Here is a 16,095-nt window from a genome sequence, read left to right as displayed (position 1 = left end):
ACTGTGTGTGATTTACTGGCCAAGCATCTCATCACTATGCTTGAAGTCCTCTTCAAATGTCAATGTGCCTTTTGTATGCCAGTATGCCTTTAATCACCAGAAATTTCATCACAGGTACTGGTTTGATTTGAACGCCCCTCGTTTTTATTCCTTCTCCTCTTTAAACTATTTTTTTATTTTATTTTTTTTAAATACCACAAAATGATTGCTTTATTTGTTCTGTCAATTAATGCTATTCTATATAAATCATCTCAGGCTCAAGGTGCATACATAAATATAGAATGTCATCCTTGCAGTAACTGTATTTTTTTGTACTAGAACAAATTACAAAAGCCTACCAGATTCTGTTCATCCCTTAACATAAGAGGCATAGAGATCTTTCCAGAATATGAGCTTCAAGCTCCATGTGAAAAGAAATCCTTAAGTAAAGGTGACAAAAACATAATTCCTAGCACTTACATCGAGCAGGATATGGTCCCTGGTGAGCTTTAGCTTAAATCCTCTGTGCAGGTTAGCTGTGTGGTGTTACCCTGGTGTAAAGCTGTCCAGTTAAAAGGATTTGTCTTGGTGGTACAGATGTTTCAGTTTTAAATTAAGGTTTAACCCAAATGAACTTGCAAACCTTGCAGTGCTGCTTTGTGGTCCATGCCTCTGGAGTCCCTCAAGGCTCTATTCTGGGATCTATCTACATTTACTAAAAACAGCCTTCTACAATATAAATTTTAACTCTATGTTGATTTATTAAATCTTGATGGACAGTGTTCATTAAAAAGCGAAATGACTGGAGTGCGGATTTGTCAAAACTTGTGGTTTTTATTATTTTAACAACAAAAAGAAAATGAAACTATCAAGAACTATGAAATTATTTTATTTACCACTTTAATACATATGGGTTCCTTATGTCTAACACTGTGGTTACTTTTCACCCTGCATTTAACACAAAATTATCTTTCAGCTTGGATGTTTAACTGAAATTGCTGACAGAATGTCATTGATGCTTGTATGGATTGTTGAATCATAAGCTTGGGCCCTGTTGGGTACAAAACAAGACAGCATCATATTACTGTGGTTTCAGCTTTTCATAAGCTTTCTCTTGAGTTTAGGATTTGGTCTGAGGATTTATAGTTTGTTTTTAAAGCTCTAAATATCCCAACCCTGTCTGACACTGCGGATATGGTTTGAAACCCTTGAGGGTAACGCACTGCTTCTCATTGATCTCAACTAAAACACAATCTAGTCTTGTGTTTGTGGTCATTGTGTCAAAGTTCTGGATTTATAACTTTGGAGTCTACCAATTAATCAAGGACATGCTTTTGACCATCAATGTACTTTGTATCTCTCTTTAAACTGAAGCTTAGTACAATGCTTTGTTTATTAGCTGTATGATATATGTGTGTCTACATGTCGAGCTAATTGGGAAAAACTAAGAACAACAAAACAGCAACTTACTTGTATGCATTGAAAACAAGACTTATTTTGCTGTAAACTGGGTTACTGTTAATACTTTGTTTTTTGGCATTTGTTCTTTCATGAAGAGTCATTTTGTCTATTTGTAAATGTCACTCACTTACAGTAGTAGCTATCTAGTTTATATAATAAGCAGCACATTGCATCTCTTTAGACTAAAGGATTTTAAATAATCGTGTTATTGGCACAGAGCGCAGGCATTCAGATGTTTGGGTTACAGATCATTTGAATTAATATCCCTGCGGTATCACTAAGTAATAGCTGGTATTCTAGGCTAATAATTTTATTGCACCACAGAAGCCTTAACTAAATAGTGTGGCTGGAATAGCCACTTCTAATCACACACTGCACAAGCAGCTGCAGCTCAGGCTTAAAAGCGTGGACTTTCCAAATCAATCCTACGGGGAAGATCCTACTAATCTAAGCTAATCAATTTCACAGATTTTTACAATCACGTACAGTATTCAGGTCGTCCTGGGACTTGTGATAAAATTCCTAGTGAATGAAGGCGTAAAAAGCAATTGACATTTACAGAAGACTTTAAGCACAGTACAGTGAGACTCTTATTAAAGGAGTTCCTGGAAAGCCAGTGTGTCAGATATAAAGATCATGGTATCCTAGCACTAGGGAAAACTGGAATTAGTGTATTAATGAGAAATAAAGGGAGTTTAGAAAAACAGGGAAATGGGTTTAGAGAAAAGGGGAGTTTTTACTCTTATAACTGTGTTATGGTATTCCGCATGATTGAAAGTCCTGCTTTGACCTAAACATCCCAATTTATAACTTTGGTTATATCAATGACCAAATTAGCATCACGGCAATCAAAGACAACTGATGACTTAAAAATTCTGTCAAAAATTTTAATAAAAACTGAAACGAAACGATGCTGCATCAAATTGCTATCATGCATCATGTTAATTATTTATCAATAATACATGAGAAAGAGAGTGCTGATATTCAGAACAACACCTTAGGCCATTGTTTTTTTTTTTTTTAATCAGTCATTTCGCTCTGCCAACACATATCCTTCCGCATCTAGTGGAACAACCTAACCACGATTCACAATTTAATGCTAATAATACTGATTAGCGTTCTCAAAAAGTGACTGAGACCTGTTTCTCTTGCTAGCATTCAGGATATATACTACTACAAACTAGTTCTTTGGACTCTCGTGAGCTGTATTAAAACATCTTTAAGCTTTGTGTTTTGAAAATCTATTCCTCTCGGTTGGCAAAAAAAAAAGATGGATGAAACTTGTGAGAAAGAGAATAAAGATCAAAATGTTTGAGCGTGCTCTGTTTTGTTTCCCGGCGTTATCTGGCAACCTTCATCTACATGACGTCTAATTCATCCCAGGCCACGATCTTAGATGTTTCTCTTTCAGTGCTCACAATTCTTGTTCTCTACTGAGGTGATTGTGGGAAATGTCGAAGACACATGGGGTGAGAAACCCAGGCTTTTATAAATTTAAGCAGTGTATTGGTGGAAGTGTTTTTCATGCTATTGGCTATGAGAAACAAATACATTTAAACTGAAATAAAATAATCAAAATAAAATATAGAATTTTATATAAATAATAAAAACATATATACATGTTAAATAGATGGGCAATGATAGGTTTCATTTTAGAAAACACTTAATTAAAGGTTATTTAAAAAATACAAAATAAAAAGAACAAAAAGAAGAAAAATAATAGCTAAAAATGTAATATTTAAAGTTATCTAAAATTATCTAAAGAATATAAAAATATAAAAATTACTAAACAAAATCAATACATTATATAAAAATGACAATTAATAAATTGTTGCAAATGTAAGTCAGTTATATAGAAAAGAATGGAAGAAAGAAAGGAGGAACGAAAGTTGAACAATAAAAAATTTATAAATAAATTTGTATAAGTTGTAAAATAATAACATTTAGGCCTACGCTCTTATCCAGAGCGACTTACATTTTTATCTCATTATACATCTGAGCAGTTGAGGGCCTTGCTCAAGGGCCCAACAGTGGCAACTTGGTGGTTGTGGGGTTTGAACCTGGGATCTTCCAACCGTAGTCCAATGCCTTAACCACTGAGCTACACCTGTCCCTAATAAGTTGTACAACATTCTTGCTCTCTTCATGCTTAACACCTGATTTAATATTAATTAATACTTTTATGTATGCATTTTGTTCAAGAAATATTTTCAATCATACTTTTTATGCAAAGTGATATTATCTTTAGTGAGAATGTTGTTATATTTATTTACAGCTTATTATAGGTCTAATTTGGAGATATTTTGTAATATCCAGGTTATACAAATGGTGATCTGTAAATGAATAAATAGAAAGATATAAATATATTAAAGTAAATAGATGGGACATTCTACTTCTTTTTTATTATTATTATTATTATTATTATTTTTATTATTATTATTATGAGACTATAATAAAAAGAGTGTTTGAGATCTGGAGAGATGTTTTTCCCGTCTTCTTGACAGACAAATGTCTCCTAAGCCAGTTTGCTTTTTATTGAGCAAATGGAAAGTGCAGTCGCAGTCAATCTCACAGTCCCGACGAGAAAGGAAGTAATAAGGTGACCTTGTTTTCTCTTTGTTTTCTTTTCAGTCTCAGCCTGTTTCCTTTTATTTGTGTCGTTTCCCTGAGCTCCAGCTGCACTATTTCCTTCATTTGCACGCTCGAGTAAATTTCGAATGGGAACGAGTTTCAGTCTGGCGAAGGATCCCAGTAATATCACGGCAGGATTTATACTTAAGGCATGTCTGTTATGACATTGTTTTTCAAATGTTTTGGTTGACATGATGAGTCATGTGTTCAACCTCATGGTGATTTTAGTAATGGAAAACTTTAGAGCTTCGCAGATCATTGCAGTAACTAGTGTGTTTAAGGTTGAAATTGCAGATTGAGTAAAGTAACGAGGAGTCGGATGAAATGCTGTTGAAATGCCGCAGATGGAGGTTGTAAGGAATCCCCTCGCTGAACCGAGCGATCCTGCGTAGGCTTATGAAATTAAGCATATTCGCAAACCCGCTCCAGAATCTTGGCTTTACTTCCCTATTTGGCCTGTGTCACTGAGCCTCAGCCAGAGAAAAGACTTTGAGCCATGGAACAGGAATTTATTTTTTCTCTTTTTTTTCTTTGTATCAGGAAATCCGAAACATCCTCTCACTGTATTCTTGTGAAACCTCTTCACATGTGAGTCACAGTTACGGTGACCAGTGAATAAACCGCTCGTCTTATTACAGAGTTGCTTCGACTTTATACTGGGGTCTTGACTTTCTTCCCTATTGTGAGTCACCTGATTAGATTAGCTTGAATTGAGCATGATTCCTGGCGTTCATGTGTGGTCACAAATGGTGCTGGACCTGTGCATCATCATTCATATTATCTCTATTAACCAAACTACCAGGCTTCCTGTTTCTTTAATCTCCAAGCCCTATATGTTTATATCCCGTAACTGCATGTAAACTACTGTATGGAGCACAACATATGTTAGGGGAAAGTGTGATGAGACAAAGTTACTACTTCCTCTCTAAAGATTATTGTTTTAATCAAGAAAATCACAGAATAATGTTTAATAACTTTCACAAAGCAAGTCTGTTCCTAATAGCACTTATGTTAGACCGGCTGTTAACAGTTGTTTGGCCAACAGCCTCTTTGGGAAACCTAGTAGTAATTATTGTAATAAATAAATCATTGTTTTGCATCTTATGAAGAAACACAAAGTGTAAAGTAATCTATACCGAATGCTAAAACTAGAGACTCCTTCCCCAAAATTGTCAAATAGAAATCTTCACATTAATGATTACACACGTTCTTCGTTAAATAACACATTTTTTTTTAATTGCTTAGTTTTGATATTAAACTGCATTAAAAAGGCCCTGTAAATGATCCATTACTATAGAAATTATAACCTGTTAGTCCAAGGTATTAATACTATAGACACATGATTGGAAGCAGCACGACTTTTAGAGCTGATGTTATATAAAATAATCAACTAATTAGAATCCAGAATTGAATAGCTATGTAAAAAAGTAGATTCCTATTTGAAAACAAACAAAATGTGCAACAGACACCAACTCACAGCGATGGGTGAAAAGGTCTTTTTGGAAAGATCTGACTGAGCCATGTGTCAGCTAATTTGAAACATTCCGGGGCGGAGCTTTAGTGATTCATATTGACAGAGCAAGATGAAGGGTGTAATTAGGGTGAAAGTGCAGACAGACCTCATGGTTAATGGACAGAAACTTTTTTTTAATAGTATTTTATGATAAATTGCACAATTGGATAAAGATTTTTTTTTTCCCGATGATGTTGCATAATTGCAGCACTAATTCAGAAATTTGAACAACATTAAAAGAGATGACATATTATCTTTGGAAAATACAGTACTGTATCTAACTTTTTTTGTTTCATTCAAGTTGAATACAGCTTTTGTGCTTTCTGGTTGATTATAGCTGCACTCTGGGCACACATAGCCACGCCTAGCTATGAGGACACTGAAGTCTTTCCAAAGAACCTCATGCACATGCATCGAATTCATTTATTGAATTTAATATAAACAAATAGCAGTGTTTGGATATTATAGTTGCAGAATATGGTCTACTTGCAGCAGTGACAATTGATGTTCTTTTTTTACTGACCTGAGATCAGCTGATGAGGATGCTTAAACCAACAAGTTTAGACTTCACGCCAAAAGTCCGAGGCACATGCTAGAAAATGTTATGAATTAAAGATGCCTTTAAAGATAATACAAAACATTGCATATAAAACATTTATATGTTATGAGGTTAATAGCTGGTTTAGTGCTTTTTGGAGAATACAGTATGCTTTAATTCTTCTAGCAGCCCGGACTCTCATACTGTAGATGTGTCTGTTTTTGCAGATAAACTTGGAGCGCCATTATTATGATACACTATTATGCATAAAAGATAAACTGATCAAGCATAAATATCAACTCGGATCTTATGGAAAATTAAGGATAAAGTACCTAGCACATGGGTAAAAAGGCACAAGATGTTGTGGACTGTTGTTGATAGTCTCCTCCCATCGAGGGGTCGCCACAGCGGACCATTCAATCGGCGCAACAACTTGGCACGGGTTTTACACCAGATTCTCTTCTTGACACAACCCTCTCATTTTATTCAGGTTTAGGATCAAACCCTAATCAAGTGGCTGGGAATTAATCCCAGGCCTTTTGCATAGCAGGCAATAAACCTACCACTGAGCTACCAATTCCCGAGGTGATGTTGTAGACACATAAGCATGTTTAATGCATGGTTTTGATTACTGCATGTCAAAACGTTACATGGAAAGAAAAGATTTTCTAAAGATATTCAGAATAAGACAAAATAGACCGTTTACACACTTATATTTTACCGTGTGCAGTGTCATTTACAGTGTCATAGATTATCTCATGACTAAGTATGACAGCTTAATGACTCTCCTTATGAAAGCACATTAGTTCCTTTGCTAAAGACCAAATGTGCACAGGTTCCTTGATAATTGAAGTGAAATTAGTAAACGGTGGACGTGCAGCGAGTCAGTGCATGGAGAGCGAGGTGGGTGGCTGCTGTGATCGTTTCCTGACGAAGCTCTTTGTGTGTTTTCGACAGCGTCTGAATCTTTACCTCTTAAACCATTATTAAAGCCAACACACTGAGTCATCAAAGATCCCTTTCCCAGAATAAAACCCGGCTGATATGGAATCAAGGAGAGCGTGAAAACAGTAATTAAAAAGCAGAGTGTTGTGCAAGTAGGACTTACAAATAACAAACTATCTAAAAAAAAAATAATAATAATTTAATGTGATAGCATGGACTCTTTAACGTCTGTGTGACTTAAGTGAACCGGAACCTTTTTTTCAGTGTAGGAAATATTTATGTCCTTTTGGTACTAATAAAGCAACAATGAGCACCGTTTATGGTTCCGTCTCCATGCCTTCGAACCCGTCGTCCCATCGCTGCTCTATTTCTGACATAATGGATGAGTAAAAATAGTGCATTGTACTGAGACGTTTCTGGTGTTGCACGACCTCGGAATTCTGAGACAGGGTAATGTGCGAAGGTGTTCACATAGCTGGCACACACACACACACGCACACACACAACAACATTTCACACGGTCCCCATTGTTTAACATAGGAAACTGACTGGCACGTTATCTCCACCATCGGAGCAAAGAAAAGGCACGGACGACTTGAAGGACAATGGGCTTCGTCTGACTGCTCGGAGTTCCTTGAGCTCAGACGAGCGAGGTTAATATGGGACCGCTTCCTACGACGACTGGTTTCTTCCTTCGGAGATGATCCTTCAGAGAGTAATGAAAGAACTCGCTGATTCTGGGGCTCCATTGAGACTTGCTAGACAGAATGGAATCCACAAAGAATGAAGTTTGCTCATGTCTCAAGTAGGGCTGTAAAATTAATGGAATTTCAGTTACAATTTTGGCTTCTGACGATTAAGCACTCTTTTTTCCATCACATTCTTTTACTTTACAGCATTGTGCTTTTGTTCCTTTTCATAAAAAACACCAGGTTCTTTTATTTAAAGTTAAATAAATGCATGATTTTTTTCAAAGTTTGTGTTAAATGAAAATAAACAAAATAATATAATAATATATATTAATAAACGTGATTATGATTTTTGCCATAATCGAGCGACCTAGAGGCAAGTACATCACAGGATAGGTGATTTCTGTGGCTTGTTTCTGTAATAATGTGTTGGTCTTAGTTGTATTGTGTATTATACTGTAGGTTTCAGCTTCTGAAGTATTGGCACCCTTTACTAAATATAGTACAATGGAGTACAGCATTTCTTAGAATTTCTCAGTATTTCATACGTCCACCTCCGCACTACATCTAAAAAAGAGATAAGACTCTGACCTAATATCGAAAGTGGTCATCCTGGAAAGAAAAACAAAATAATAAGCAAAGACTTTGGTGCAAGTTTGGAAATTTGCACTTGTGTGTATTGCTGCAATACTGAAACCCGGACCTCCTCCAAGGAATGTTAAGTATTTATTCTTTTTGCCCTAATAATCTTATGGTTTAACTCAGGCTCATGTACTGTAACTGTAGTGGTTTTGACTCTTTAGTCTGGGGTTCTGATGACAGATACTGTATCAATTCGCTTATATTTTTTTGTACACTCTGCATGCTGTAATTGTTGTAATACTTTCTCACTTCATAAAACAGAATACTTTCGTTATTACTGGTGTCGATTGGTCACGGCTCAGGTCCTGGAGTCTCCCAGACAGCCGTACGATTTTCCATCGTGAGCTTCGCACCACAAGGGCTTGCAATCGGGCTTCTTTTCACACCCTGCCAAAAATCCTGTGCCCCTGAGACTCTGGGCATTTCAACACAGAGGCGCTTGTTTTTATCTCCGTACATAGACCTGCGTTTTTCGGGTTCACGATGAGGCCCAGCGGCAGCCAAGTGACGACACTTCGGTCTATTACAGAGTGATTTACACGGTGTGGTTTTATGGATGAGTGGAAACGCTTTCCACATCATACGGTTCTTATTTGTACACATGTGTAACGTATAGAGAGCGGGTTAGATGACTGGCCGATGATAATATGGACCAAGTTTTGGGTTTGTTATATTCTTTCAAAGAGCTGTGTTTCTTTTTTCAAGGTTTGTATGATATAATAGTTTAATTATTTATACATGTTTGAAATTAATTACTTTTTGGAAACTCCGCCCCCCATGTTTCATCTTGTTTCCTTTGATAGAATGGAATTGGACCAATGTTATCTACTTTTGAATAACATTGAGTGCATAACTACGGCACAACATTGCAAATACAGCTGCAAAACCCCCTTATTTGTAATGTTTAACTTTCTTAGCTGAAATAATCTTGGAAGGCTTATACTGTTGATTTAAATTTTGATTTAGTTATTGTTTGGGAATTAAGCTGATATCCTTCGCAGGACTCAAACCCGGGCCACAGCAGTGAGAGCACCGAATGCTAGCCACTCGGAAACCTGTTGCTGATGCTAGTTAATGTACATATACCGCTTTGTCAAAAGAGTCAAGTCAAAAATTACATTAATGCATTTTCCTAAACTACTAAATCAGGATGCAGCTGAAAGGAAAAAAACAGCATCAGCAGTATGAGTTGGTCAAGGTTGTACAGGTCTGTGCTGTTTACTGTACCATCAGAGATCCGTTCTGTAAAACTGTAGATTGCGCAGGTGGGACGTCATGCGAACAGATGTTGTTGCCATAAATGCTATAAATAAATGTTCATGTTTTATTGTTTTGAGGTTGTACTTGCAATGTTGTTTCGGGTTCATTTTTGTTCAGTTCATGTAATCCCGATGTCATCTCCTCAAACAGGTTCTAATTCTCTAAGTCAACACTGTACAGATTTTGTGTTTTGGGTGGATGAAAATAGTGGAACAGTGTTTGGTGTTAGAACAGTGGGGGGTTTCTTAGTCTGTCTTGTGGAAGACTGGGATTCGATTTCTTGATGAGAAATGCGATTCCAAACCTAGATAAAATGGGTCGGGTTGCGTCAGGAAGGGGAGCCATCGTAAGAACCTCTGCCAAATTAAATATGCGAATTGGATAACCTGCTGTCACGGCCCCTATCGGGGGTCAATGACTGAAAATAGAGAAAAGCTGCACTTTTGTTTCTTGTCAAAAGTCTATAAACTTTCAGCAAAGAAGATTAAGCAGGCGTACAAAGAAATTTAACACTGTAAAAATGATAGTGATTTAAACATGGTGTGTTGTGTTTTATTTTAGATGAGTTTGAGCTGCAGGAGAAAAAGACAGCCATGTAGACATTAGACATTCAGTTTGTTAAAAGGATTATAAGTAACTAGAGATGGCTTGATACAGTACATGTTACAAACCTATCCCTTATCTCCTAGACAAAGGTTGTAGCACAGGATTTAGGCCTCATCATTTTAGTCCTTGAGTTTCCATGAGAAAACACCTTTCCTGTTAAATAACTGAACTCGATTGATTTATGCTTTAATGATTTATGCTTTATAACTTGATTATGATTTATTGATTTATAAAAAAAAAATTAATGTATAATATGTTTTATGTTTATTTTCTGTAAAGCTGATTTGCAACAATATTTTGTTAAAAGCACTTGCATTGAATTGAATAATAGCACAGAAACTGGTTAAAGTGGTAAATAACTTCCTTGGTCAGGGTTTTGTCTCCTTGCTTTTAAAATTCTTTTAATTTTATTAGAATTTTTTTCTGAGAGTTAAATGCTCTTAGCTTAGGTCCTATTTTACTGATTTTGAGTTTAGATGCGAATTTTGACAGTTCTACGCATGTGAAATTAAAGTTTAGTGTTCTGCAAGGGTCTGTTTTAGGCCCACTATTGTTGTCTATATTAAGGACAGTAAAACTATAAGCATCGTCCAACCTTGATATCTATTAAATAGGGTTTTTTTTTCTTAAAAAATTCTAAATATATTTTTTATTTAGCATTTTAAGAAATAGTAGTAGTGGTGGGGGTATAGGTTAAAAGACAAAATACACGACTTTCACACAAAACATAATAAATATTTTTTTTAAGTGTGTTGCAATGAGTTTAAAGTCCAATCCAATTTACAATCCAGTAAAAACAATCAAGTTTCTTTATTTATAAGCAAATTAAAATATATTAATAATTTCCCAAATCCAGTAATTGATCTTTATTAGTTAGGGGTAGATATTTTTTCTCTGGTATTTAATCAACTTTTGTCCAACTGGTATCAGTTATAAAGATGGCAATATGCTATAATTGTAAAGAAAATGTACTTTTATGGTTAAAATCAGTATCTCACAAGCCTGTCTGAATGTCCTTTTATTGTTGCCTTAGTTTCGCTTCAGTCCTGATCTTAATCCCTCTGTCAGGTCTGGACAATATCTACTGTATGTGTATGGATCATTTCACAAAGAAGCCATTGTACACTCCGGCTCTGAATTACTACAGACTCTGCATGTGCATGTAGTTAGAAAAAGTGTTCTTTGTAATGTGCAAAGATGCTGGGGCAACTAAGCTAGTGTCCTGATAACTTTTTTAAAACATTCACTAGACATGGCTTGGAGTTTCACTGTTAAGATATCGCCAATCAAATGCTCTTATACTCTTCCCGTAATGTTTTACCGACGCCTGTGATAGAGGTTTGCAAAACAAAATAGATTCACATTCAACGCAAAAATCCATATTTTGCAATAATTTAACCTTTTAAACATTACATGGTATTGATGTGTGATCCTGACTGATCTCAGATACTCCAGAAGATGTTCCAGAGTCGGAGTGTGTTTGGAAGAAACAGGAAACTCGAGATCCAGCCAACACAAATAAAATTTATTACCCAATATCATGTGCCAGAATTTTACACAGGATTGGAATGAAGATATAAAGCATGACTGTCTTTACTATGAATATCAGGAGGTGTTTATTGATTTTCCAAAATTAATTCAACACCATGGTTGTCATAATTACATTCATGGCACCATTTAGAAGTCTATTTTCTGAACAGTTTAACTTGATGTGTCTCGTAAATGTGTCCGGTATAGAAGAGATTTGATTTCAACCAGGGTTTTGAGTGTGTGTGTGTGTGTTCATATGGAGGATTCATTGGCTCGCTTTCATACACAGTGATTACTTAATTATGGAAGTTCCGTTATCAGAAATAAAACTCCTGTGCTGTGATGGTTCTTATTCTCTGTGAGCAGTATGACGCTGTTCATGAACAAACCAGTCTAAAATGAGAGAATCTAAAAAAAAAAAAAAAAAAAAAAGAGCAAGTACGCAGAGAAGGATAATGTCTATGCCTCTGGAGGAGTGTTGGATCTGCTGCTTTGTTGATTCTGGCTTTCTACTCACTCTGAGGAATTTGTTTTTAGATCTTTAGTCTGAGCTTGGCTCAAATTTGGGACAGTTTGCATTGAACACGAGTTCAAATGTTTCAAATACTTTATATGTTTGTTTGGTTGTGTGTGTTAGGAGCTGTCAGAGCCTGATCTGGAGGAACAGTTGCGTTCTGCGGGCAGCGTGGATGAGCTGATGAGGCTACTCTACCCCAGTTACTGGAATATCCTAAAGTGCCACTCGAAACATACCATCAGTCCTCGCTTCTCTCAGCGAGACCCAGACACGCGATCGGAGGAGTTCTCCTTCGCCGCCGCCGCCACGCACTTCAACCTCGAAATGTTTAAAAGTAAGCTTCTCCTTAAATAACAGCTTTTTCTTTTTGACTTCTGAAAAGTTAACCCTCTCTCATACCACACCACAGAGAGTTTTAGTCAGTTTTATTATGAAAGGTATTCAAATTAAACTGGGACTTTTGAATGTCCACAAGTCTACAAGTAAAGAGAGTAAAAACTCCCTTTATGTCTCTATATAATCGCCTGCTACACTAATGCACTTATCCCAGCATTTTACTAGTGCTTGGATACCATCAAGACTGAAAGTTTTCCCAGTACACTGAAGCCATGATCCGCCTGCCTGCTTCACTTCACATCTGAAACGCCGGCCTCCCAGGAACTCCTTTAATGGCACCAATGTGGAAATGGCTTGGCACTTGACACTGAAGTGTCCTTCTCTCAGGATTTTTACATAATCTTACATGACCATATCAGTATTTATCCAAATACATGGTATCTCATATTTATTAACAGTGTGTGTTAAGAGAGTGATGTATGTTGTGCAATATAGAAATGATAAAATAGAATACAATTTGATTTCCAAATGGACTCATGCACTATAAATTACATTCATGATTTGAGAATTTGAAAAATATGTTGTTAATTTCTTTAATTTTCTAAAATCTAATGCTTTTCCTCTTCCTGTCTGGCCTTCTTCTCTTCGTGCAACAGGTATTGAGGCGGAGTGGAGAAAGACCCTGTGCATGCCGCGCGAGGTGTGTTTAGAGGTGGGGAAAGAGTTTGGGGCACCCACCAACACCTTCTTTAAACCTCCATGCGTGTCTGTCTACAGATGTGGAGGCTGCTGCAACAGCGAGGAGCTCCAGTGCATGAACATCACCACCTCCTTCGTCAGCAAAACCGTGAGTCTCGGTGTGATAATTATCCATTCTACAGGAAGAGCATCCATGGTTTTTGCTGTCATGTTAACCTTCTTCTCCACTTTGAGTCACCAGACATTAATTAATAAATAAACTATAATATTTTATTTTTTATTTTTTGCTTTTTTGATTATCTCCAAGATGTTTGAAGTCCAGTCTTTAATTTCATACTCAAAGAATAAAACATTTTAGGAAAATTGTGCTGTTTTAGAGAAATTACTGAAAAATTTGGTAATGAAGTGCACTAACTATTGATTATTTTTGAATATGCAATAATTTATATGATATAAAAAATATATATTTTTGGAAATCAAAGAAGAAATTAAAACCTAAATCTAAACATGCTAAGAAAAGGCGGACGGCTAAATTTTTTATTTTATTATAATTTTTTTTATATACTAGCTAAATTAAATGATTGTGTATTAATGTAATAAGATAAATATCAACAAAAACTTTGAGTTAACTGACCTTGGAAAGAGATTAGCAAAACAAACCCAATGAATTTCTAATATAAACACATTTCCTGTAATAAAAACAATACATTTTTACGGATTGTTCTGGTTATGTTACAAAAGCAACATGCTCCTGCAAATTTAATAGGGACTTATTTAACTGCGAATCACGTTGTACATATTTTTAAGGAAATCACGGAAGTCGAAAATTTTGCCACTACGTGACTTTCCTTAATGCAAAATAATTTTGATTTGAGGAATAAAACGAGCTGCTAGATTTCAGTCTGTTAAAAGGTTAAGGCTGAGGTTGGACTTATGTCTATGAAATAGCTGTTCTTGGCAGTGCACATGTTAGTGGGAGGTCTGTGTAGTATAACTGTGCGTGCGTGCATGTGTGTTGTAGAGCTTCAAACTTCAGGATAGCTGATTGATTTTTGTCATGGACGTGTTTTGCATTATCTTAAGCCCAGACGTACAGTACATGTAGAGGGTTCAGTGTTAGTGAGGGTTGATTTATGGCTCACAACTCTGAATTATTATTAGCTAGTTGCCTCCTTTAATAATTGCATACAAGTTTGAGTGAGCTGACCCTCAAAGGGGCAACGTAGGTTCTCGTTTGTCATCTGAAGAAAGACATCACTGCACTAAGAGGAAATCAGACACTCAGGCTTTTTTTTCTTGCTCACACATCTGGAGTTCATACATTTTTCTTTAATATGAAGCACATGTCAGAATTAAATCAGTAAAAATCTATAACTGTGACAGATGTTTCCTTGCTGCATTGCTCGTGATACAGACACAATATGAAATGTATTCTTACAAATACCAAGCGCCAATACAGTGGACTTATACAGCAAATACATCAAACAAAGTTCGATACAATTAATTTCTAGAGGTGAGCTACACTATGGCGAAAATTAACTAGGCAATATTTAATGTCTATAGAACTTGTCGTATTACTGGAGCACTACCCAATGTGGCACAACCCCATTTTGCTCTTACAGCGTGGCTAGATGACGCAGACATCTTTAATGGCCTCCAAGAAGGCCAGATCTCATTCCATGAGATTTTTTTTCTGTAGAAACAAAAGGACAAAGCCTCACATACTGGAGGACTTGTTGGCACAGATTCAGAAGGTTCTCAGCAATATCCCAACCGACTTCTTTCAGAAGAACATTCCCGTCCGTTTTGAGGAAACTGGTTGACACCACCGGTGCCTAGGCTGAAATTTAAAGATTTGCTTTTAAAGTACATTTACATTTGTTTCAATACATTTAGAATTAGAAATATGAAGTTTACCAATTTTTAATGCTTAGTTACCACCCTATTGAATGAACAAGGGTCTGGAAACATTCCTCAGAGACTTTAGTCCAAATTGACCTGATAGCGTCATCAAGCACATGCACAATGTAAGTCTCCATTCCACCACAACCCAACTTTCAGTACAGTGACCTCATTGTCATGTTCAAGAATCCTTTTTAGCTTGGTGACATGGCAGCAATATTCTGTGGTCATAAAGGGATGGACATAGTCCATAGTCAGGTAGGCAGTGGCATTTGAACCATGCTCAACTGGTACTAAGGGGCCCAAAGTGTGCTAAGAAAATCTTCTCTACACCATAAGACCATCATCGCCAGCCTGATCAATGGCTACAATGCAGGATAAATTCATGCTTTTATGTTGTTTACACCAAATTCTGACCCAACCGTCTAAATGTTGCAGAAGAAATTGAGACTCTCATCATCTATTGTCCAATTTTGGTAAACCCATGTAAATTGTATCCTCAGTTTCTTGAACCTAGTGGAACGCAATGGCACCAGATGTGGTCTTTGGCTGCTGTAGTCCATCTGCTTTAAGGTTCGACGTGTTGTGTGCTCAGAGATGCTCTTCGCCATGCTTCAGGTGTAACAAGTTGTTATTACCAGGGGTAGCTCAGTGGTTAAGGCATTGGGCTACGGTTCGGAAGATCCCAGGTTCAAACCCCACAACCACCAAGTTGCCACTGTTGGGCCCTTGAGCAAGGCCCTTAACCCTCAACTGCTTAGATGTATAATGAGATAAAAATGTAAGTCGCTCTGGATAAGAGAGTCGCCCAAATGTAAATTTAAGTTACTGTTGCTTTCTATCAGCT

The 16,095-nt window shown here is 36.5% G+C and overlaps 1 protein-coding gene across 1 annotated transcript in view; it reads left to right on the top strand.

Annotated features, from left to right (window-relative positions):
• vegfc (vascular endothelial growth factor c) overlaps nucleotides 1–16,095 on the top strand; it is a 57,567-nt gene that overhangs the window by 13,784 nt on the left and 27,688 nt on the right. The window contains exons 2-3 of the mRNA XM_053502111.1: nucleotides 12,432–12,645; nucleotides 13,304–13,494. Of these exons, the coding sequence (XP_053358086.1) occupies nucleotides 12,432–12,645; nucleotides 13,304–13,494 (405 nt within the window). The remainder of the gene's footprint in view (nucleotides 1–12,431; nucleotides 12,646–13,303; nucleotides 13,495–16,095) is intronic.

The sequence above is a fragment of the Clarias gariepinus genome, chromosome 8 (assembly GCF_024256425.1).
Source record: "Clarias gariepinus isolate MV-2021 ecotype Netherlands chromosome 8, CGAR_prim_01v2, whole genome shotgun sequence".
Classification (NCBI taxonomy): Eukaryota; Metazoa; Chordata; class Actinopteri; order Siluriformes; family Clariidae; genus Clarias; species Clarias gariepinus.
This window is presented reverse-complemented; position numbering and strand designations above follow the sequence as displayed.